We start from the raw sequence: 22,416 nt of genomic DNA, 5'->3' as shown, positions 1-22,416 counted from the left end.
ACTGATCATAACTTTGTCAGTGGGCAAACGTACAAAATCAGCAGGGGATCAAATACTTTTTTCCCTCACTGTATCTATCTGTAGTCAGCAGGTTGTTGTTGTACAGTACTGGAGGTCTCTATCTGTAGTCAGCATGTTGTTGTGTTGTACAGTACTGGAGGTCTCTATCTGTAGTCAGCAGGTTGTTGTTGTACAGTACTGGAGGTCTCTATCTGTAGTCAGCAGGTTGTTGTACATTACTGGAGGTCTCTATCTGTAGTCATCAGGTTGTTGTTGTACAGTACTGGAGGTCTCTATCTGTAGTCAGCAGGTTGTTGTTGTACAGTACTGGAGGTCTCTATCTGTAGTCAGCAGGTTGTTGTTGTACAGTACTGGAGGTCTCTATCTGTAGTCAGCAGGTTGTTGTTGTACAGTACTGGAGGTCTCTATCTGTAGTCAGCAGGTTGTTGTTGTACAGTACTGGAGGTCTCTATCTGTAGTCAGCAGGTTGTTGTTGTACAGTACTGGAGGTCTCTATCTGTAGTCAGCAGGTTGTTGTTGTACAGTACTGGAGGTCTCTATCTGTAGTCAGCAGGTTGTTGTTGTACAGTACTGGAGGTCTCTATCTGTAGTCAGCAGGTTGTTGTTGTACAGTACTGGAGGTCTCTATCTGTAGTCAGCAGGTTGTTGTTGTACAGTACTGGAGGTCTCTATCTGTAGTCAGCAGGTTGTTGTGTTGTACAGTACTGGAGGTCTCTATCTGTAGTCAGCAGGTTGTTGTGTTGTACAGTACTGGAGGTCTATCTGTAGTCAGCAGTTTGTTGTTGTACAGTACTGGAGGTCTCTATCTGTAGTCAGCAGGTTGTTGTTGAACAGTACTGGAGGTCTCTATCTGTAGTCAGCAGGTTGTTGTGTTGTACAGTACTGGAGGTCTCTATCTGTAGTCAGCAGGTTGTTGTGTTGTACAGTACTTGAGGTCTCTATCTGTAGTCAGCAGGTTGTTGTGTTGTACAGTACTGGAGGTCTCTATCTGTAGTCAGCAGGTTGTTGTTGTACAGTACTGGAGGTCTCTATCTGTAGTCAGCAGGTTGTTGTTGTACAGTACTGGAGGTCTCTATCTGTAGTCAGCATGTTGTTGTGTTGTACAGTACTGGAGGTCTCTATCTGTAGTCAGCAGGTTGTTGTTGTACAGTACTGGAGGTCTCTATCTGTAGTCAGCAGGTTGTTGTACATTACTGGAGGTCTCTATCTGTAGTCATCAGGTTGTTGTTGTACAGTACTGGAGGTCTCTATCTGTAGTCAGCAGGTTGTTGTTGTACAGTACTGGAGGTCTCTATCTGTAGTCAGCAGGTTGTTGTTGTACAGTACTGGAGGTCTCTATCTGTAGTCAGCAGGTTGTTGTTGTACAGTACTGGAGGTCTCTATCTGTAGTCAGCAGGTTGTTGTGTTGTACAGTACTGGATGTCTCTATCTGTAGTCAGCAGGTTGTTGTGTTGTACAGTACTGGAGGTCTCTATCTGTAGTCAGCAGGTTGTTGTTGTACAGTACTGGAGGTCTCTATCTGTAGTCTGCAGGTTGTTGTGTTGTACAGTACTGGAGGTCTCTATCTGTAGTCAGCAGGTTGTTGTTGTACAGTACTGGAGGTCTCTATCTGTAGTCAGCAGGTTGTTGTTGTACAGTACTGGAGGTCTCTATCTGTAGTCAGCATGTTGTTGTGTTGTACAGTACTGGAGGTCTCTATCTGTAGTCAGCAGGTTGTTGTTGTACAGTACTGGAGGTCTCTATCTGTAGTCAGCAGGTTGTTGTTGTACAGTACTGGAGGTCTCTATCTGTAGTCAGCAGGTTGTTGTACATTACTGGAGGTCTCTATCTGTAGTCATCAGGTTGTTGTTGTACAGTACTGGAGGTCTCTATCTGTAGTCAGCAGGTTGTTGTTGTACAGTACTGGAGGTCTCTATCTGTAGTCAGCAGGTTGTTGTTGTACAGTACTGGAGGTCTCTATCTGTAGTCAGCAGGTTGTTGTTGTACAGTACTGGAGGTCTCTATCTGTAGTCAGCAGGTTGTTGTTGTACAGTACTGGAGGTCTCTATCTGTAGTCAGCAGGTTGTTGTTGTACAGTAATGGAGGTCTCTATCTGTAGTCAGCAGGTTGTTGTTGTACAGTACTGGAGGTCTCTATCTGTAATCAGCAGGTTGTTGTGTTGTACAGTACTGGAGGTCTCTATCTGTAGTCAGCAGGTTGTTGTGTTGTACAGTACTGGAGGTCTATCTGTAGTCAGCAGTTTGTTGTTGTACAGTACTGGAGGTCTCTATCTGTAGTCAGCAGGTTGTTGTTGAACAGTACTGGAGGTCTCTATCTGTAGTCAGCAGGTTGTTGTGTTGTACAGTACTGGAGGTCTCTATCTGTAGTCAGCAGGTTGTTGTGTTGTACAGTACTGGAGGTCTCTATCTGTAGTCAGCAGGTTGTTGTGTTGTACAGTACTGGAGGTCTCTATCTGTAGTCAGCAGGTTGTTGTTGTACAGTACTGGAGGTCTCTATCTGTAGTCAGCAGGTTGTTGTTGTACAGTACCGGAGGTCTCTATCTGTAGTCAGCAGGTTGTTGTTGTACAGTACTGGAGGTCTCTATCTGTAGTCAGCAGGTTGTTGTTGTACAGTACTGGAGGTCTCTATCTGTAGTCAGCAGGTTGTTGTTGTACAGTACTGGAGGTCTCTATCTGTAGTCAGCAGGTTGTTGTTGTACAGTACTGGAGGTCTCTATCTGTAGTCAGCAGGTTGTTGTTGAACAGTACTGGAGGTCTCTATCTGTAGTCAGCAGGTTGTTGTGTTGTACAGTACTGGAGGTCTCTATCTGTAGTCAGCAGGTTGTTGTGTTGTACAGTACTGGAGGTCTCTATCTGTAGTCAGCAGGTTGTTGTGTTGTACAGTACTGGAGGTCTCTATCTGTAGTCAGCAGGTTGTTGTTGTACAGTACTGGAGGTCTCTATCTGTAGTCAGCAGGTTGTTGTTGTACAGTACTGGAGGTCTCTATCTGTAGTCAGCAGGTTGTTGTTGTACAGTACTGGAGGTCTCTATCTGTAGTCAGCAGGTTGTTGTTGTACAGTACTGGAGGTCTCTATCTGTAGTCAGCAGGTTGTTGTTGTACAGTACTGGAGGTCTCTATCTGTAGTCAGCAGGTTGTTGTTGTACAGTAATGGAGGTCTCTATCTGTAGTCAGCAGGTTGTTGTTGTACAGTACTGGAGGTCTCTATCTGTAATCAGCAGGTTGTTGTGTTGTACAGTACTGGAGGTCTCTATCTGTAGTCAGCAGGTTGTTGTGTTGTACAGTACTGGAGGTCTATCTGTAGTCAGCAGTTTGTTGTTGTACAGTACTGGAGGTCTCTATCTGTAGTCAGCAGGTTGTTGTTGAACAGTACTGGAGGTCTCTATCTGTAGTCAGCAGGTTGTTGTGTTGTACAGTACTGGAGGTCTCTATCTGTAGTCAGCAGGTTGTTGTGTTGTACAGTACTGGAGGTCTCTATCTGTAGTCAGCATGTTGTTGTGTTGTACAGTACTGGAGGTCTCTATCTGTAGTCAGCAGGTTGTTGTTGTACAGTACTGGAGGTCTCTATCTGTAGTCAGCAGGTTGTTGTTGTACAGTACCGGAGGTCTCTATCTGTAGTCAGCAGGTTGTTGTTGTACAGTACTGGAGGTCTCTATCTGTAGTCAGCAGGTTGTTGTTGTACAGTACTGGAGGTCTCTATCTGTAGTCAGCAGGTTGTTGTTGTACAGTACTGGAGGTCTCTATCTGTAGTCAGCAGGTTGTTGTTGTACAGTACTGGAGGTCTCTATCTGTAGTCAGCAGGTTGTTGTGTTGTACAGTACTGGAGGTCTCTATCTGTAGTCAGCAGGTTGTTGTTGAACAGTACTGGAGGTCTCTATCTGTAGTCAGCAGGTTGTTGTGTTGTACAGTACTGGAGGTCTCTATCTGTAGTCAGCAGGTTGTTGTTGTACAGTACTGGAGGTCTCTATCTGTAGTCAGCAGGTTGTTGTTGTACAGTACTGGAGGTCTCTATCTGTAGTCAGCAGGTTGTTGTGTTGTACAGTACTGGAGGTCTCTATCTGTAGTCAGCAGGTTGTTGTTGTACAGTACTGGAGGTCTCTCTCTGTAGTCAGCAGGTTGTTGTACAGTACTGGAGGTCTCTATCTGTAGTCAGCAGGTTGTTGTTGTACAGTACTGGAGGTCTCTATCTGTAGTCAGCAGGTTGTTGTGTTGTACAGTACTGGAGGTCTCTATCTGTAGTCAGCATGTTGTTGTGTTGTACAGTACTGGAGGTCTCTATCTGTAGTCAGCAGGTTGTTGTTGTACAGTACTGGAGGTCTCCATCTGCAGTCAGCAGGTTGTTGTTGTTGTACAGTACTGGAGGTCTCTATCTGTAGTCAGCAGGTTGTTGTTGTACAGTACTGGAGGTCTCTATCTGTAGTCAGCATGTTGTTGTGTTGTACAGTACTGGAGGTCTCTATCTGTAGTCAGCAGGTTGTTGTGTTGTACAGTACTGGAGGTCTCTATCTGTAGTCAGCAGGTTGTTGTTGTACATTACTGGAGGTCTCTATCTGTAGTCATCAGGTTGTTGTTTTACAGTACTGGAGGTCTCTATCTGTAGTCAGCAGGTTGTTGTTGTACAGTACTGGAGGTCTCTATCTGTAGTCAGCAGGTTGTTGTTGTACAGTACTGGAGGTCTCTATCTGTAGGCAGCAGGTTGTTGTTGTACAGTACTGGAGGTCTCTATCTGTAGTCAGCAGGTTGTTGTTGTACAGTACTGGAGCTCTCTATCTGTAGTCAGCAGGTTGTTGTTGTACAGTACTGGAGGTCTCTATCTGTAGTCAGCAGGTTGTTGTTGTACAGTACTGGAGGTCTCTATCTGTAGTCAGCAGGTTGTTGTGTTGTACAGTACTGGAGGTCTCTATCTGTAGTCAGCAGGTTGTTGTTGTACAGTACTGGAGGTCTCTATCTGTAGTCAGCAGGTTGTTGTTGAACAGTACTGGAGGTCTCTATCTGTAGTCAGCAGGTTGTTGTGTTGTACAGTACTGGAGGTCTCTATCTGTAGTCAGCAGGTTGTTGTGTTGTACAGTACTGGAGGTCTCTATCTGTAGGCAGCAGGTTGTTGTGTTGTACAGTACTGGAGGTCTCTATCTGTAGTCAGCAGGTTGTTGTTGTACAGTACTGGAGGTCTCTATCTGTAGTCAGCAGGTTGTTGTGTTGTACAGTACTGGAGGTCTCTATCTGTAGTCAGCAGGTTGTTGTGTTGTACAGTACTGGAGGTCTCTATCTGTAGTCAGCAGGTTGTTGTGTTGTACAGTACTGGAGGTCTCTATCTGTAGTCAGCAGGTTGTTGTTGTACAGTACTGGAGGTCTCTATCTGTAGTCAGCAGGTTGTTGTTGTACAGTACTGGAGGTCTCTATCAGTAGTCAGCAGGTTGTTGTTGTACATTACTGGAGGTCTCTATCTGTAGTCAGCAGGTTGTTGTTGTACAGTACTGGAGGTCTCTATCTGTAGTCAGCAGGTTGTTGTTGTACAGTACTGGAGGTCTCTATCTGTAGTCAGCAGGTTGTTGTTGTACAGTACTGGAGGTCTCTATCTGTAGTCAGCAGGTCGTTGTGTTGTACAGTACTGGAGGTCTCTATCTGTAGTCAGCAGGTTGTTGTGTTGTACAGTACTGGAGGTCTCTATCTGTAGTCAGCAGGTTGTTGTTGTACAGTACTGGAGGTCTCTATCTGTAGTCAGCAGGTTGTTGTTGTACAGTACTGGAGGTCTCTATCTGTAGTCAGCAGGTTGTTGTTGTACAGTACTGGAGGTCTCTATCTGTAGTCAGCAGGTTGTTGTGTTGTACAGTACTGGAGGTCTCTATCTGTAGTCAGCAGGTTGTTGTGTTGTACAGTACTGGAGGTCTCTATCTGTAGTCAGCAGGTTGTTGTGTTGTACAGGACTGGAGGTCTCTATCTGTAGTCCGCATGTTGTTGTTGTACAGCACTGGAGGTCTCTATCTGTAGTCAGCAGGTTGTTGTTGTACAGTACTGGAGGTCTCTATCTGTAGTCAGCAGGTTGTTGTGTTGTACAGTACTGGAGGTCTCTATCTGTAGTCAGCAGGTTGTTGTTGTACAGTACTGGAGGTCTCTATCTGTAGTCAGCAGGTTGTTGTGTTGTACAGTACTGGAGGTCTCTATCTGTAGTCAGCAGGTTGTTGTTGTACAGTACTGGATGTCTCTATCTGTAGTCAGCAGGTTGTTGTTGTACAGTACTGGAGGTCTCTATCTGTAGTCAGCAGGTTGTTGTGTTGTACAGTACTGGAGGTCTCTATCTGTAGTCAGCAGGTTGTTGTTGTACAGTATTGGAGGTCTCTATCTGTAGTCAGCAGGTTGTTGTTGTACAGTACTGGAGGTCTCTATCTGTAGTCAGCAGGTTGTTGTTGTACCGTACTGGAGGTCTCTATCTGTAGTCAGCAGGTTGTTGTTGTACAGTACTGGAGGTCTCTATCTGTAGTCAGCAGGTTGTTGTTGTACCGTACTGGAGGTCTCTATCTGTAGTCAGCAGGTTGTTGTTGTACAGTACTGGAGGTCTCTATCTGTAGTCAGCAGGTTGTTGTTGTACCGTACTGGAGGTCTCTATCTGTAGTCAGCAGGTTGTTGTTGTTGTACAGTACTGGACATCTCTATCTGTAGTCAGCAGGTTGTTGTACCGTACTGGAGGTCTCTATCTGTAGTCAGCAGGTTGTTGTTGTTGTACAGTACTGGAGGTCTCTATCTGTAGTCAGCATGTTGTTGTTGTACAGTACTGGAGGTCTCTATCTATAGTCAGCAGGTTGTTGTTGTACAGTACTGGAGGTCCTATCTGTAGTCAGCAGGTTGTTGTTGAACAGTACTGGAGGTCTCTATCTGTAGTCAGCAGGTTGTTGTGTTGTACAGTACTGGAGGTCTCTATCTGTAGTCAGCAGGTTGTTGTGTTGTACAGTACTGGAGGTCTCTATCTGTAGTCAGCAGGTTGTTGGGTTGTACAGTACTGGAGGTCTCTATCTGTAGTCAGCAGGTTGTTGTTGTAGAGTACTGGAGGTCTCTATCTGTAGTCAGCATGTTGTTGTTGTACAGTACTGGAGGTCTCTATCTGTAGTCAGCAGGTTGTTGTTGTACCGTACTGGAGGTCTCTATCTGTAGTCAGCAGGTTGTTGTTGTTGTACAGTACTGGACGTCTCTATCTGTAGTCAGCAGGTTGTTGTACCGTACTGGAGGTCTCTATCTGTAGTCAGCAGGTTGTTGTTGTTGTACAGTACTGGAGGTCTCTATCTGTAGTCAGCATGTTGTTGTTGTACAGTACTGGAGGTCTCTATCTATAGTCAGCAGGTTGTTGTTGTACAGTACTGGAGGTCCTATCTGTAGTCAGCAGGTTGTTGTTGAACAGTACTGGAGGTCTCTATCTGTAGTCAGCAGGTTGTTGTGTTGTACAGTACTGGAGGTCTCTATCTGTAGTCAGCAGGTTGTTGTGTTGTACAGTACTGGAGGTCTCTATCTGTAGTCAGCAGGTTGTTGTGTTGTACAGTACTGGAGGTCTCTATCTGTAGTCAGCAGGTTGTTGTTGTACAGTACTGGAGGTCTCTATCTGTAGTCAGCAGGTTGTTGTTGTACAGTACTGGAGGTCTCTATCTGTAGTCAGCAGGTTGTTGTTGTACAGTACTGGAGGTCTCTATCTGTAGTCAGCAGGTTGTTGTTGTACAGTACTGGAGGTCTCTATCTGTAGTCAGCAGGTTGTTGTTGTACAGTACTGGAGGTCTCTATCTGTAGTCAGCAGGTTGTTGTTGTACAGTACTGGAGGTCTCTATCTGTAGTCAGCAGGTTGTTGTTGTACAGTACTGGAGGTCTCTATCTGTAGTCAGCAGGTTGTTGTGTTGTACAGTACTGGAGGTCTCTATCTGTAGTCAGCAGGTTGTTGTTGTACAGTACTGGAGGTCTCTATCTGTAGTCAGCAGGTTGTTGTTGTACAGTACTGGAGGTCTCTATCTGTAGTCAGCAGGTTGTTGTGTTGTACAGTACTGGAGGTCTCTATCTGTAGTCAGCAGGTTGTTGTTGAACAGTACTGGAGGTCTCTATCTGTAGTCAGCAGGTTGTTGTGTTGTACAGTACTGGAGGTCTCTATCTGTAGTCAGCAGGTTGTTGTTGTACCGTACTGGAGGTCTATCTGTAGTCAGCAGGTTGTTGTGTTGTACAGTACTGGAGGTCTCTATCTGTAGTCAGCAGGTTGTTGTTGTTGTTGTACAGTACTGGAGGTCTCTATCTGTAGTCAGCATGTTGTTGTTGTACAGTACTGGAGGTCTCTATCTGTAGTCAGCAGGTTGTTGTTGTACAGTACTGGAGGTCTCTATCTGTAGTCAGCAGGTTGTTGTTGTACAGTACTGGAGGTCTCTATCTGTAGTCAGCAGGTTGTTGTTGTACAGTACTGGAGGTCTCTATCTGTAGTCAGTAGGTTGTTGTGTTGTACAGTACTCGAGGTCTCTATCTGCAGTCAGCAGGTTGTTGTTGTACAGTACTGGAGGTCTCTATCTGTAGTCAGCAGGTTGTTGTGTTGTACAGTACTGGAGGTCTCTATCTGTAGTCAGCAGGTTGTTGTACAGTACTGGAGGTCTCTATCTGTAGTCAGCAGGTTGTTGTTGTACAGTACTGGAGGTCTCTATCTGTAGTCAGCATGTTGTTGTACAGTACTGGAGGTCTCTATCTGTAGTCAGCAGGTTGTTGTGTTGTACAGTACTGGAGGTCTCTATCTGTAGTCAGCAGGTTGTTGTACAGTACTGGAGGTCTCTATCTGTAGTCAGCAGGTTGTTGTTGTACAGTACTGGAGGTCTCTATCTGTAGTCAGCATGTTGTTGTTGTACATTACTGGAGGTCTATCTGTTGTCAGCAGGTTGTTGTTGTACAGTACTGGAGGTCTCTATCTGTAGTCAGCAGGTTGTTGTTGTACAGTACTGGAGGTCTCTATCTGTAGTCAGCAGGTTGTTGTTGTACAGTACTGGAGGTCTCTATCTGTAGTCAGCAGGTTGTTGTTGTACAGTACTGGAGGTCTCTATCTGCAGTCAGCAGGTTGTTGTGTTGTACAGTACTGGAGGTCTCTATCTGTAGTCAGCATGTTGTTGTGTTGTACAGTACTGGAGGTCTCTATCTGTAGTCAGCAGGTTGTTGTTGTACAGTACTGGAGGTCTCTATCTGTAGTCAGCAGGTTGTTGTTGTACAGTACTGGAGGTCTCTATCTGTAGTCAGCAGGTTGTTGTTGTACAGTACTGGAGGTCTCTATCTGTAGTCAGCATGTTGTTGTGTTGTACAGTACTGGAGGTCTCTATCTGTAGTCAGCAGGTTGTTGTGTTGTACAGTACTGGAGGTTTCTATCTGTAGTCAGCATGTTGTTGTGTTGTACAGTACTGGAGGTCTCTATCTGTAGTCAGCAGGTTGTTGTTGTACAGTACTGGAGGTCTCTATCTGTAGTCAGCAGGTTGTTGTGTTGTACAGTACTGGAGGTCTCTATCTGCAGTCAGCAGGTTGTTGTTGTACAGTACTGGAGGTCTGGTCTCTATCTGTGTGACAGGACTGAACTGGGAGGCTACTGTATGACTGTTCCCATTGTGTGCTGGGAAATTTGCACGGGACTGTTCCACTACAGTTTAGCAGAATGTGTGTATGTGTGTATGTTCTCTTTACTGTACATATACAGTACATTAAGAAAGTGCATTCAGACCCCTTCACTTTTGCCAATTTTTTTTACATTACAGCCTTATTCTACAATGGATTACATATATTTTTTCCCTCATCAATCTTTATACAATACCCCATAATGACAAAGTGAAAACAGGTTTTTAGAAATTTGTGCAAATGTATTCAAAATAAAAAACTTAAATATTTTATTTACATAAGTATTCAGACCATTTGCTATGAGATTCGAAATTGAGCTCTGGTTCATCCTTTTTTCCATTGATAGTCCTTGATATTTCTACAACTTGATTAGAGTCCACATTTGGTCAAATGTATTGATTGGACATAATTTGGAAAGGTACACACACCTGTCTATATAAGGTCCCATAGTTGACAATGCATGTCAGAGCAAAAACCAAGCCATGAGGTCGAAGGAATTGTCCATAGAGCTCCGAGACAGGATTGTGTCGAGGCACAGATCTGGGACGGGTATCAAAAAATGTCTGCAGCATTGAAGGTCCTCAAGAACACAGTGGCCTCCGTCATTCTTAAATGAACTAAGTTTGGAACCAGCAAGACTCTTCCTAGAGCTGGCCGCCCGGAAAAACTGAGCAATCAGGGGAGAAGGGCCTTGGTCAGGGAAGTGACCAAGAACCCGATGGTTACTCTATGGTAGAACCTTCCAGAAAGGGAAAGGGGGATACCTAGTCAGTTGTACAACTGAATGCATTCAACTGAAATGTGTCTTCCGCATTTAACCCAACCCCTCTGAATCAGAGAGATGCGGGGGGCTGCCATAATCAACATCCACGGCCCAGGGAACCATCTCTGCAGCATTCCACCAATCAGGCCTTTATGGTAGAGTGGCCAGACGGAAGCCACTCCTCAGTAAAAGGCAGATGACAGTCCTGCTTGGAAAAAACCATCTGTTCTGATGAAACCAAGATTGAACTATTTGGCCTGAATGCCAAGTGTCACGTCTGGAGGAAACCTGGCACCATCCCTACGGTGAAGCATGGTGGTGGCAGCATCATGCTGTGGGGATGTTTTTCAGCAGCAGGAACTTGGAGACGAGGGAAAGATGAACGGAGCAAAGTACAGAGAGATCCTTGATTAAAACCTGCTCAGGACCTCTGCCTGGGGTAAAGGGTCATCTTCCAAAAGGACAATGACTCTGAGAGCACAGCCTAGACAACGTGGCTTCGGGACAAGTCTCTGAATGTCCTCGAGTGGCCCAGCCAGAGCCTGGACTTGAACCCGATCGAACATCTCTGGAGAAACGTGAAAAGAGCTGGTCAGCGACGCTCCCCATCCAACCTGACAGAGTTTGAGAGGATCTGCAGATAAGAATGGGAGAAACTCCCCAAATACAGGTGTGCCAAGCTTGTAGTGTCATACCCAAGAAGACTCGAGGCTGTAATCGCTGTCAAAGATGCTTCAACAAAGTACTGAGTAAAGGGTCTGAAAAATTATGTAAATATGATATTTAAGTTTTGTATTTTTAATACATTTGCAAAAATATCTAAAAAGCTGTTTTTGCTTTGTCATTGTGGGGTATTGTATGTAGATTGATGAGGGAACAAACGATTTAATCAATTTTAGAATAAGGCTGTAGCGTAACAAAATGTGGAAAAGGTCAAGGGGTCTGAATACTTTCCAAATGCACTATAGTATAAAGTATGTGTGTGTGTGTGTTGTCCAATGATTGTGTGTGTTCTCTTGCAGTTGGAGATTCACCTTTTACCTTCTTGCTTTCATTGCTGGCCTAGCTGCCCTCATTGACGTGAGTACTGCTGTTTCACCTTTGACCTTTAAAACTCTCGCCTGTCTCCTAGCTAATCTCCCTGCACCAACATTGGTCAATCGTGTCATCTGACTTCTGTCATAACTCATTGTTTAAAGTGACCTCTGTCATGACTCATAGTTTAAACTTTAGATCCTAGTTAAACCATTGATGGGAGAAACAGAGCCTGTTCACTGACAGCATTAATGTGTTACAGGATACTAAGATAGAATAGAAGCCTTGTCAACAACAGTGCTGGTTATATCAGGGACAACTGAGTATCCAAAACAAATGTTATACAATTTGATCTTTTTCTAACATGATTAATAAAGAACTTACAAATGACACTGGAAGATAATTATAAAGACACATTAATATATAGAGGGAAAGAGGGTGTGAAAATGATGTATCACTTCTTCTGTTTCAATGCTGTATTTCTCTTTGACTGAAGTTAGAACTCTCCGATTTATGTATAACTCTCTCCCTCTCTCAGAAACCCTGGCTGTATGACTTTAAGGAGATGTGGCAGGGCTTCCCTATTCTGGTATGTCCCTCTGGTTATTGACGAGTGGTAACATTGTAACATAGGAAAGTCATTGGAAGGCATAAATCATAATCAATCATATCATGTTATGTCCAGTGTTTGACTGTGTTCAGAAAGCATATTATGGAAGTATCAATGTATGTTATTGATATTATCTTGCTCTCTCTCTCCTCTCTCTCTCTCCCCATCCATCTCTCTCCCTATCCCTCCATCTTTCATCAATTTCTCTCCATCCCACCATCTCTCATCAATTTCTCTCCATCCCGCCATCTCTCATCAATTTCCCTCCATCTCTCATCAATTTCCCTCCATCCCTCATCTATTTCTCCCTCCATCCCTCATCTATTTCCCTCTATCCCTCATCTATTTCCCTCTATCCCTCATCTATTTCCCTCTATCCCTCATCTATTTCCCTCTATCCCTCATCTATTTCCCTCTATCCCTCATCTATTTCTCCCTCCATCCCTCATCTATTTCTCCCTCCATCCCTCATCTATTTCTCCCTCCATCCCTGATCTATTTCCCTCCATCCCTCATCTATTTCTCCCTCCATCCCTCATCTATTTCTCCCTCCATCCCTCATCTATTTCTCCCTCCATCCCTCATCTATTTCTCCCTCCATCCCTCATCTATTTCTCCCTCCATCCCTCATCAATTTCCCTCCATCCCTCATATATTTCCCTCCATCCCTCATCAATTTCCCTCTATCCCTCATCTATTTCCCTCCATCCCTCATCAATTTCCCTCTATCCCTCATCTATTTCCCTCCATCCCTCATATATTTCCCTCCATCCCTCATCTATTTCCCTCCATCCCTCATCTATTTCCCTCCATCCCTCATCTATTTCCCTCCATCCCTCATCTATTTCCCTCCATCCCTCATCTATTTCTCCCTCCATCCCTCATCTATTTCTCCCTCCATCCCTCATCTATTTCCCTCCATCCCTCATCTATTTCCCTCCATCCCTCATCTATTTCTTTCTCCATCCCTCAATCTTTCATCTCTCCCCCAGACTCTCCTGCCGTCTCAGTATTGGTACTATATGATAGAGCTGGGTTTCTACGTCTCTCTAATCTTCAGTGTGGCGTCAGACGTCAAACGCAAAGTAAGTGTGCACCGTACCTGCTCTACGAAACACTATGCTTGTAACAATCAAGTATACAGTATACAAATGAACCACTAAAAATGGTGGTACAGAATCCCTTTACTTACAGTCCTATTCACTTTAAGAGTCAATCAATTACAGCACGCAGATCACCCAAAGATTCTTCCATACATGGGAGAGTGCAGTTTACAAGATCAGGGATAGTGGTTAACCAAGCCTGCACACTCTGTTAGCTACAAGTGATTCATTGAACGCAGTAAGCAAGTCTTTCCGATCCCTCTCCTGCTGTTGCCATGGTGTTGCCCCTGTGCTGACGACCAGGGGTTACTGTCATGACACTGATGTAAGTGTCAGTGTGTATAGGGACAGGGGCCAGGGGGCAACTGCAGGAGGTGGACATTAGACTGATATGACGTGTTTGTGTGTGTGGAGCCGGAGGTTAAAGGGGAGTTTGTCAGTGGACTCTACTCCACTAGGGTCAGGTCAGTACAGACAGTGTGTACCTGCTAAATATCACCTGATGGCCCTCTGGCATGATTTACTATAGTGTGTGTGTGTGCGTGTGTGTGTGTGTGTGTGTGCGTGTGCATGCGTGCAGGTGTGTGTGTGAAGGATCAGAATGTTATCATGTTATCAAGGTAACAAAACACAAACTCTAACCTTCTCTCTCTCCCTCTCTGCATTTCTCTCTTTCCCTCCTTCTCCCTCCCTTCCTCTCTGTAGGACTTTAAGGAGCAGATGGTTCACCATATGGCCACCATCTTCCTCATCAGTTTCTCCTGGTGTGTCAACTACATCAGAGCGGGCACGCTCATCATGCTGCTGCACGACTCCTCCGACTATTTACTGGAGGTACAACCAATTACAGGAGAGCTGGGTCACCAACATAACATGATAATAATATCCCTGCCATGATACGATAATAAACACAAATCAAATCAAATCAAATTTTATTAGTCACATACACATGGTTAGCAGATGTTAATGCGAGTGTAGCGAAATGCTTGTGCTTCTAGTTCCGACAATGCAGTAATAACCAACAAGTAATCTAACCTAACAATTCCACAACTACTACCTTATACACACACAAGTGTAAAGGGATAAAGAATATGTACATAAAGATATATGAATGAGTGGTGGTACAGAACGGCATAGGCAAGATGCAGTAGATGGTATAGAGTACGGTATATACATATGAGATGAGTACTGTAGGGTATGTAAACATAAAGTGGCATAGTTTAAAGTGGCTAGTGGTACATGTATTACATAAAGATGGCAAGATGCAGTAGATGATATAGAGTACAGTATATACATATGAGATGGGTAATGTAGGGTATGTAAACATTATATTAAGTGGCATTGTTTAAAGTGGCTAGTGGTACATTTTTACATAATTTCCATCAATTCCCATTTTTAAAGTGGCTGGAGTTGAGTCAGTATGTTGGCAGCGGCCGCTAAATGTTAGTGGTGGCTGTTTAACAGTCTGATGGCCTTGAGATAGAAGCTGTTTTTCAGTCTCTCGGTCCCTGCTTTGATGCACCTGTACTGACCTCGCCTTCTGGATGATAGCGGGGTGAACAGGCAGTGGCTTGGGTGGTTGTTGTCCTTGATGATCTTTATGGCCTTCCTGTGACATCGGGTGGTGTAGGTGTCCTGGAGGGCAGGTAGTTTGCCCCCGGTGATGCGTTCTGCAGACCTCACTACCCTCTGGAGAGCCTTACGGTTGTGGGCGGAGCAGTTGCCGTACCAGGCGGTGATACAGCCCGACAGGATGCTCTCGATTGTGCATCTGTAGAAGTTTGTGAGTGCTTTTGGTGACAAGCCGAATTTCTTCAGCCTCCTGAGGTTGAAGAGGCGCTGCTGCGCCTTCTTCACGACGCTGTCTGTGTGGGTGGACCAATTCAGTTTGTCCGTGATGTGTACGCCGAGGAACTTAAAACTTTCCACCTTCTCCACTACTGACCCGTCGATGTGGATAGGGGGGTGCTCCCTCTGCTGTTTCCTGAAGTCCACAATCATCTCCTTTGTTTTGTTGACGTTGAGTGTGAGGTTATTTTCCTGACACCACACTCCGAGGGCCCTCACCTCCTCCCTGTAGGCCGTCTCGTCGTTGTTGGTAATCAAGCCTACCACTGTAGTGTCATCCGCAAACTTGATGATTGAGTTGGAGGCGTGCATGGCCACGCAGTCGTGGGTGAACAGGGAGTACAGGAGAGGGCTCAGAACGCACCCTTGTGGGGCCCCAGTGTTGAGGATCAGCGGGGTGGAGATGTTGTTACCTACCCTCACCACCTGGGGGCGGCCCGTCAGGAAGTCCAGGACCCAGTTGCACAGGGCGGGGTCGAGACCCAGGGTCTCGAGCTTGATGACGAGTTTGGAGGGTACTATGGTGTTAAATGCTGAGCTGTAATCGATGAACAGCATTCTCACATGGGTATTCCTCTTGTCCAGGTGGGTTAGGGCAGTGTGCAGTGTGGTTGCGATTGCGTCGTCTGTGGACCTATTGGGTCGGTAAGCAAATTGGAGTGGGTCTAGGGTGTCCGGTAGGGTGGAGGTGATATGGTCCTTGACTAGTCTCTCAAAGCACTTCATGATGACGGAAGTGAGTGCTACGGGGCGGTAGTCGTTTAGCTCAGTTACCTTAGCTTTCTTGGGAACAGGAACAATGGTGGCCCTCTTGAAGCATGTGGGAACAGCAGACTGGGATAAGGATTGATTGAATATGTCCGTAAACACACCAGCCAGCTGGTCTGCGCATGCTCTGAGGACGCGGCTGGGAATGCCGTCTGGGCCTGCAGCCTTGCGAGGGTTAACACGTTTAAATGTTTTACTCACCTCGGCTGCAGTGAAGGAGAGCCCGCAGGTTTTGGTAGGGGGCCGTGTCAGTGGCACTGTATTGTCCTCAAAGCGGGCAAAAAAGTTGTTTAGCCTGTCTGGGAGCAAGACATCCTGGTCCGCGACGGGGCTGGTTTTCTTTTTGTAATCCGTGATTGACTGTAGACCCTGCCACATACCTCTTGTGTCTGAGCTGTTGAATTGCGACTCGATTTTGTCTCTGTACTGGGACTTAGCCTGTTTGATTGCCTTGCGGAGAGAATAGCTACACTGTTTGTATTCGGTCATGCTTCCGGTCACCTTGCCCTGGTTAAAAGCAGTGGTTCGCGCTTTCAGTTTCACGCGAATGCTGCCGTCAATCCACGGTTTCTGGTTTGGGAATGTTTTAATCGTTGCTGTGGGTACGACATCGTCAATGCACTTCCTAATGAACTCGCTCACCGAATCAGCATATTCGTCAATATTGTTGTTGGACGCAATGCGGAACATATTCCAATCCGCGTGATCGAAGCAGTCTTGAAGCGTGGAATCAGATTGGTCGGACCAGCGTTGAACAGACCTGAGCGCGGGAGCTTGTTGTTTGAGTTTCTGTTTGTAGGCTGGAATCAACAAAATGGAGTCGTGGTCAGCTTTTCCGAAAGGGGGGCGGGGGAGGGCCTTATATGCGTCGCGGAAATTAGTATAACAATGATCTAGGGTTTTTCCAGCCCTGGTAGCACAATCGATATGCTGATAGAATTTAGGGAGTTTTGTTTTTAGATTAGCCTTGTTAAAATCCCCAGCTACGATGAATGCAGCCTCAGGGTGTGTGGTTTCCAGTTTACAAAGAGTCAGATAAAGTTCGTTCAGGGCCATCGATGTGTCTGCTTGGGGGGGAATATATACGGCTGTGATTATGATTGAAGAGAATTCCCTTGGTAGATAATGCGGTCGACATTTTATTGTGAGGAGTTCTAGATCAGGTGAACAGAATGACTTGAGTTCCTGTGTGTTGTTATGATGATCACACCACGTCTCGTTAATCATAAGGCATACCCCCCCGCCCCTCTTCTTACCAGAAAGATGTTTGTTTCTGTCAGCTGGGCTTTCCAACACATATCAACGTGTGATTTCTGAATAAACTTTCTCTCTCCTCCACCCAACCCTCCTCTCCCAGTCTCTCTCCTCCACCCACCCCTCCTCTCCCAGTCTCTCTCCTCCACCCACCCCTCCTCTCCTAGTCTCTCTCCTCCACCCACCCCTCCTCTCCAAGTCTCTCTCCTCCACCCACCCCTCCTCTCCTAGTCTCCTAGTCACACATAATACTATGGTGATTTAGTAGTTGCTGTTATCCAATACAACTTACAGTTAGCACATGTGGTTTGTAGGTGGGGCCCACAGGGGAATCACCCACAAGAAAGTCACATTTTATTTGATAAACCAGGAAGTGGACAAAGTACTACTGATATTGGAGAAGTGGAGATATGGAGAGAGTTAGTACTGCCCCCTGGTGGAAGAAATATGACATTACAATTATTTTCTAACAACAACAACCTTTCTCTCTCTCCCTCTCTCTCTCTGATAGTCCGCTAAGATATTCATCTATGCTGGATGGAGAAACACCAGTAACTACGTCTTCTTCCTCTTCGCTCCCGTCTTCATCTTCACTAGACTCTATATCTTCCCCTTCTAGTGAGATGACACCTGAACACTCCCACCACACACCAATGATCTGTCTCTCTCACACCCATTCTGATTGTTTTATTTATGTAACCTTTATTTAACTAGGCAAGTCAGTTAACAACAAATTCTGATTAGCATGTCTGTTGGTTGTTACTGATGTTATTCACTCTTCTTGCCCCCCCTCTCCTCTCTCTCTCAGCATCATTTATTCTACGTACATTTATCCAATGACTATGTACTCTCCGTTCTTTGGATACTACTTCCTGAATTTCCTTATGATGGTGCTGCAGTGTCTCCATATCTTCTGGGCCATCCTCATTCTGCGTATGGCCGTCCGCTTCCTGAGCAGCGATGTATGTACACAACACTGCACACACACCCTGACAACACTGCACACACTCTGACAACACGACACACACACACCCTGACAACACTGGGAGACTGGGAGAGGAGGGGTGGGTGGAGGAGAGAGACTGGGAGAGGAGGGGTGGGTGGAGGAGAGAGACTGGGAGAGGAGGGGTGGGTGGAGGAGAGAGACTGGGAGAGGAGGGGTGGGTGGAGGAGAGAGTCTGGGAGAGGAGGGGTGGGTGGAGGAGAGAGACTAGGAGAGGAGGGGTGGGTGGAGGAGAGAGACTGGGAGAGGAGGGGTGGGTGGAGGAGAGAGACTGGGAGAGGAGGGGTGGGTGGAGGAGAGAGACTAGGAGAGGAGGGGTGGGTGGAGGAGAGAGACTGGGAGAGGAGGGGTGGGTGGAGGAGAGAGACTAGGAGAGGAGGGGTGGGTGGAGGAGAGAGACTGGGAGAGGAGGAGAGAGACTTGGAGAGGAGGGGTGGGTGGAGGAAAGAGACTAGGAGAGGAGGGGTGGGTGGAGGAGAGAGACTGGGAGAGGAGGGGTGGGTGGAGGAGAGAGACTGGGAGAGGAGGGTTGGGTGGAGGAGAGAGAAAGTTTATTCAGAAATCACACGTTGATATGTGTTGGAAAGCCCAGCTGATAAAGAGCAGCAGTCTGGTTTGGGTTCAGTTTGCGGAAAGGAAAAGTAATGTCTCTGGACGGATGACATGTTTCTAAACACACCTCTCTTTCTTTCGCTTCAGGAAAAGGTGGAGGACGAGAGGAGCGATAAAGAAGAGACAGACGAGTCAGGGGAGGAAGAGGAGGGGGTGGAGAAGAAAGGCGCGGTGCAGAATGGTCACGCCGCTCACAACAACCACCGCAAGACGGAGTAATGAAAACGTGTGCCAGGAAGTAAGAGTGTGAAGAATTCACATCCCTCACTCAGCAGAGTGGGAGAGATGGAGGGAAGGGGAAAGGGAGAGAGTGGTAGGGAAAATGGATGAAGGAGAAGGAAAGGCATTCCTAAAGCCTGAGAACTACAGGTAGACCTGTGCCTGTGGTTAGATACACTGTACTACATTATAAACACTCAATCACACACACAATTTTGGATATACTACATTAATTGGCATGGACCTGTTATTATAGTTCATTAATAACACACACACACACACGGGTAATTCTCACGAAACTGTAAAAACAAATACATTTAGTAATTTTACACAAAATGTCCTCTTGAATAACTGAGATTAGGATCTATATGTATCTATTTCATAATTAGTATTTGTTTTTGATCAGATATTATGCATTCTACCAACATTTTCACAAAATTCTCATTAGTTTTTGAAGTCCAAAAAAGTTATAAATCAATATTTATAATATTTTTTTAACATTGCTCCCCTAATGAAAATACCTGAGTTAAATATAACACTGAAAATACAAATATTTTAAATGACAATTATTATAAAATTAAAATCAGACTTTTTCCCAATTTGAGCTCTTTAGCTGTTTTCTAAGGACTACTCTAGATGATGCATCATGGGTGAAGAAATGTTTATTTAAAAACAGGAGTTTTATAGGAACTTGAAAAAAATGGTAATGAGACATATCCACAGACACTGCTTGTATGTAATAAATATTATAGTTTAATGTAAACTTCAACTAGTATACCATTTTTATAATTTATGGACAAACTACAGCAACATATTTTGTTTTATTTAAATAAGTTAGGTTTTTCTAAAGATGTATTTTTCTAAAATTATGAATTTAATCAGGACGCATTTCAGTAATGAAAATGTTTTTTTTTATTTTTTTTACATGACACTTTCCCCTAAAACTAGACATCTTAGTCCTCAGAATGATAGTTGTTTGCAGATGCATCATAGTTTTGTAACTCAATTTGTTCCAGACATTTTAAAACTGGTTTCATGAGAATACCCCCCACCCCCACACACAAGTTAAGGATTAGCATTGGGAACGTCAGTGTGATTTCAGTCCCTCTTAGAGTGTTCAAAAGGATGTGAAAGGAAGAGAGGACAGAATGATGAGAATGAAGGGAAGAAGAGAAGGAAGGGGAGAAAGTGTGATGCTGCTTCTACTATGGCTCTTCTTACTGTACTCATGTGCCTTACAGCCAGATTATGGTGCTTTTACCTTATTCTTTTATTTTTCACTTACCTTGTTGTTGCTCAACCTGCTATAAGCATGTTTTGTCCATGTGCCTTTATGTCCAATACTCCAGTTGCCATGAAAGACAGACTTTAGAAAAGAGACACAACAAGATTTAACCTGACAGACAACTATACAATCATGTGAATGTGTCCTTGTGTGAATGTTGATTTGGAACATACAGATTCGCCAGCCCTGGTTTTTATGATTCTATGCAATTATGTTTTTTTCTGCTCAGCTCCTGTAGTACATCTGAATGGGCGTTGTTTGACGTTGTTTGGGACACCTCTAAGCTTGTAGAAGCCATGCAGTAAGATAGTGAGGGAGTCTGGTTGTCTCCCTCACTGGTAGCATGGGTTTAAATACTGCACTGTATGGACCTTGATTTGAGGGCCTGTTTATAAACTGCTTTATTGAATGGTTAATAAACAATGTAATAATGTGAATAACTGGTTCATAAACTGTAATAATGTTTAACTGGTTAATAAACGATGTAATCATGTTTATAAGCAGCTTATAAGCAGTCCTTCAAACAAAGTGTTAAATCGTTTTTTGGGTATATTGAGATTCTGCTGATTCTGAATGATGCTCTCCTTCCTCTGCTGATTCATGTTTATGTGCCAGTGGTAACGCTCTGTCTGTAGACACTCTCCGTTGACATTGGAGAGGAAAATACTTTTTATCAAACAGTTTTATCATGTTTTTGCTCTGTATGTGCGTGACTAATTCAGTATATCTTCTGAGTATCATTGACATCTTACCAAGGTCACACAGGCAGAACTTTATTTTCAGTATATTTCAATAGTTTTTGCAAAAACAAAAATTGCCATTGTAAATGTAAAGGCAAAAAACAACAACAGTCCAGCCAGTCAGGATCCCAAATAGAATGTCAATAATTCATATTTTTTTAAAAATAAATATTTTAACTGTTTTCCAGTCTACACCAGTTAAGACCAGTATGGACCAGTTGTGGTTTCAATCCAGTGTGGTATGACGCATGTCATCGACTAGAGATGCATTCAACTCCGCTAACGATTATGAAGCTCCCAACTCTGAGCGCCCACCAACAATCCAATTCACCAAGAATGTTTGACAACAGGAGCGAACTGTTCTATTCTATTGAAAACACTTGATTGTGTACTCTTTCTTCCAACAATGACCTTGTAAGGATGAAAGTTTTCTGCAAATGTTTGCAGAGTTGAATGCCAGTTTGGTTTGGTCCAGTCCAGTCCAATCTGTTTCTGGGCACAATGATCCAGTAGAATCCTGACCCACACTGATGATATCATGCCTCATGATGGATATTAATCGGGGGCCTGGATTGGTTGGTCAGAACAGGACATTTCTTCTCAGGAGACTGGAAAGGGCCATTGTAATTTAGGCTTTATTTAGGGCAGATTTTTTAGGCCATACTGCCCCGGATTAGATTATCCCGTGTGTGTGGTATGTGTTTTTTTGTTATTCTAGAGTGATTTGAGGTATGATTCCTATGAGAAACAGGTTTACAGTTATGTTTCATGTTTGACATCATTGTTTTAGAAAAGTTTGGATTTTTCTTGAGTTTGGATTTTAGCAACTCAATTGCTCAGTAAGCAAAAGTATGATACATGGAACAATGGAAGTGTTGTATTTTTATCATTATATATTTTCAATTGTTGTTGTATGTTAAGTGCCTTATCTGGAATGTATGGGATAGCCTACCCTCTCACCTTTCTACCTTCTTCAGCTCCTCTCATCCTCATTCATCCTTTCTCCCTCTTTCTTTTCCTTCTCATTGTTCCATATGTCCCCCACTCCTTCTACTCATCCATCTCCTCCTCCTCCCTCATTCTGAGATCCTCCCCTCACAGCCTTTCACATCCCCATTCCAACCCTCGTTCATTTGTACTAACCTTGACCAATCTTCCTCTCTTCCCCCGTCGCTTTGGAAAAATAACAGTCACGTAATTACAGTGTTATTTTTTTGTGTGTATTATGATGCTTAAGTATTATCATTAATAATAAAAACAACGATCATGAATCACTACGCCAAACCTGTTTACTCCAATGTTTGTTTTACACACTCAAATTATGAAGTTCTCCTCACTGGTGGATAAGGGGAGAGTATCTATTGGTTTCCTATGTCTTGGTTTAGGTACTGAGGCCTATAACCTTCTATAAAAACGGGGATTGTATATTGTGCACTTATTTTAGTGTACACACATACAACACGTTTCTGAAAAAGGAGTAGTAGGTTTATTACATTATAATACAAAATTACATTATAATGTGAGTATAACATATCACTCAAATAATCTTAAAGG

At 44.3% G+C, this 22,416-nt stretch overlaps 1 protein-coding gene across 1 annotated transcript; it reads left to right on the top strand.

Annotated features, from left to right (window-relative positions):
* Window positions 1-11,313: 11,313 nt before the first annotated feature.
* Window positions 11,314-22,146, top strand: LOC139572308 (ceramide synthase 2-like). The gene is made up of 7 exons (XM_071394993.1): window positions 11,314-11,465; window positions 11,959-12,009; window positions 13,023-13,115; window positions 13,839-13,967; window positions 17,515-17,621; window positions 17,812-17,965; window positions 18,706-22,146. Exons 2-7 carry the CDS (start codon window positions 11,986-11,988, stop codon window positions 18,835-18,837), a joined length of 639 nt encoding a protein of 212 aa, XP_071251094.1. The 5' UTR covers window positions 11,314-11,465; window positions 11,959-11,985; the 3' UTR covers window positions 18,838-22,146.
* Window positions 22,147-22,416: the final 270 nt, after the last annotated feature.

The sequence above is a fragment of the Salvelinus alpinus genome, chromosome 4 (assembly GCF_045679555.1).
Source record: "Salvelinus alpinus chromosome 4, SLU_Salpinus.1, whole genome shotgun sequence".
Lineage (NCBI taxonomy): Eukaryota > Metazoa > Chordata > Actinopteri > Salmoniformes > Salmonidae > Salvelinus > Salvelinus alpinus.
The sequence above is the reverse complement of the archived record's forward strand: the minus strand, read 5'-3'. Positions and strand labels throughout refer to the sequence as shown.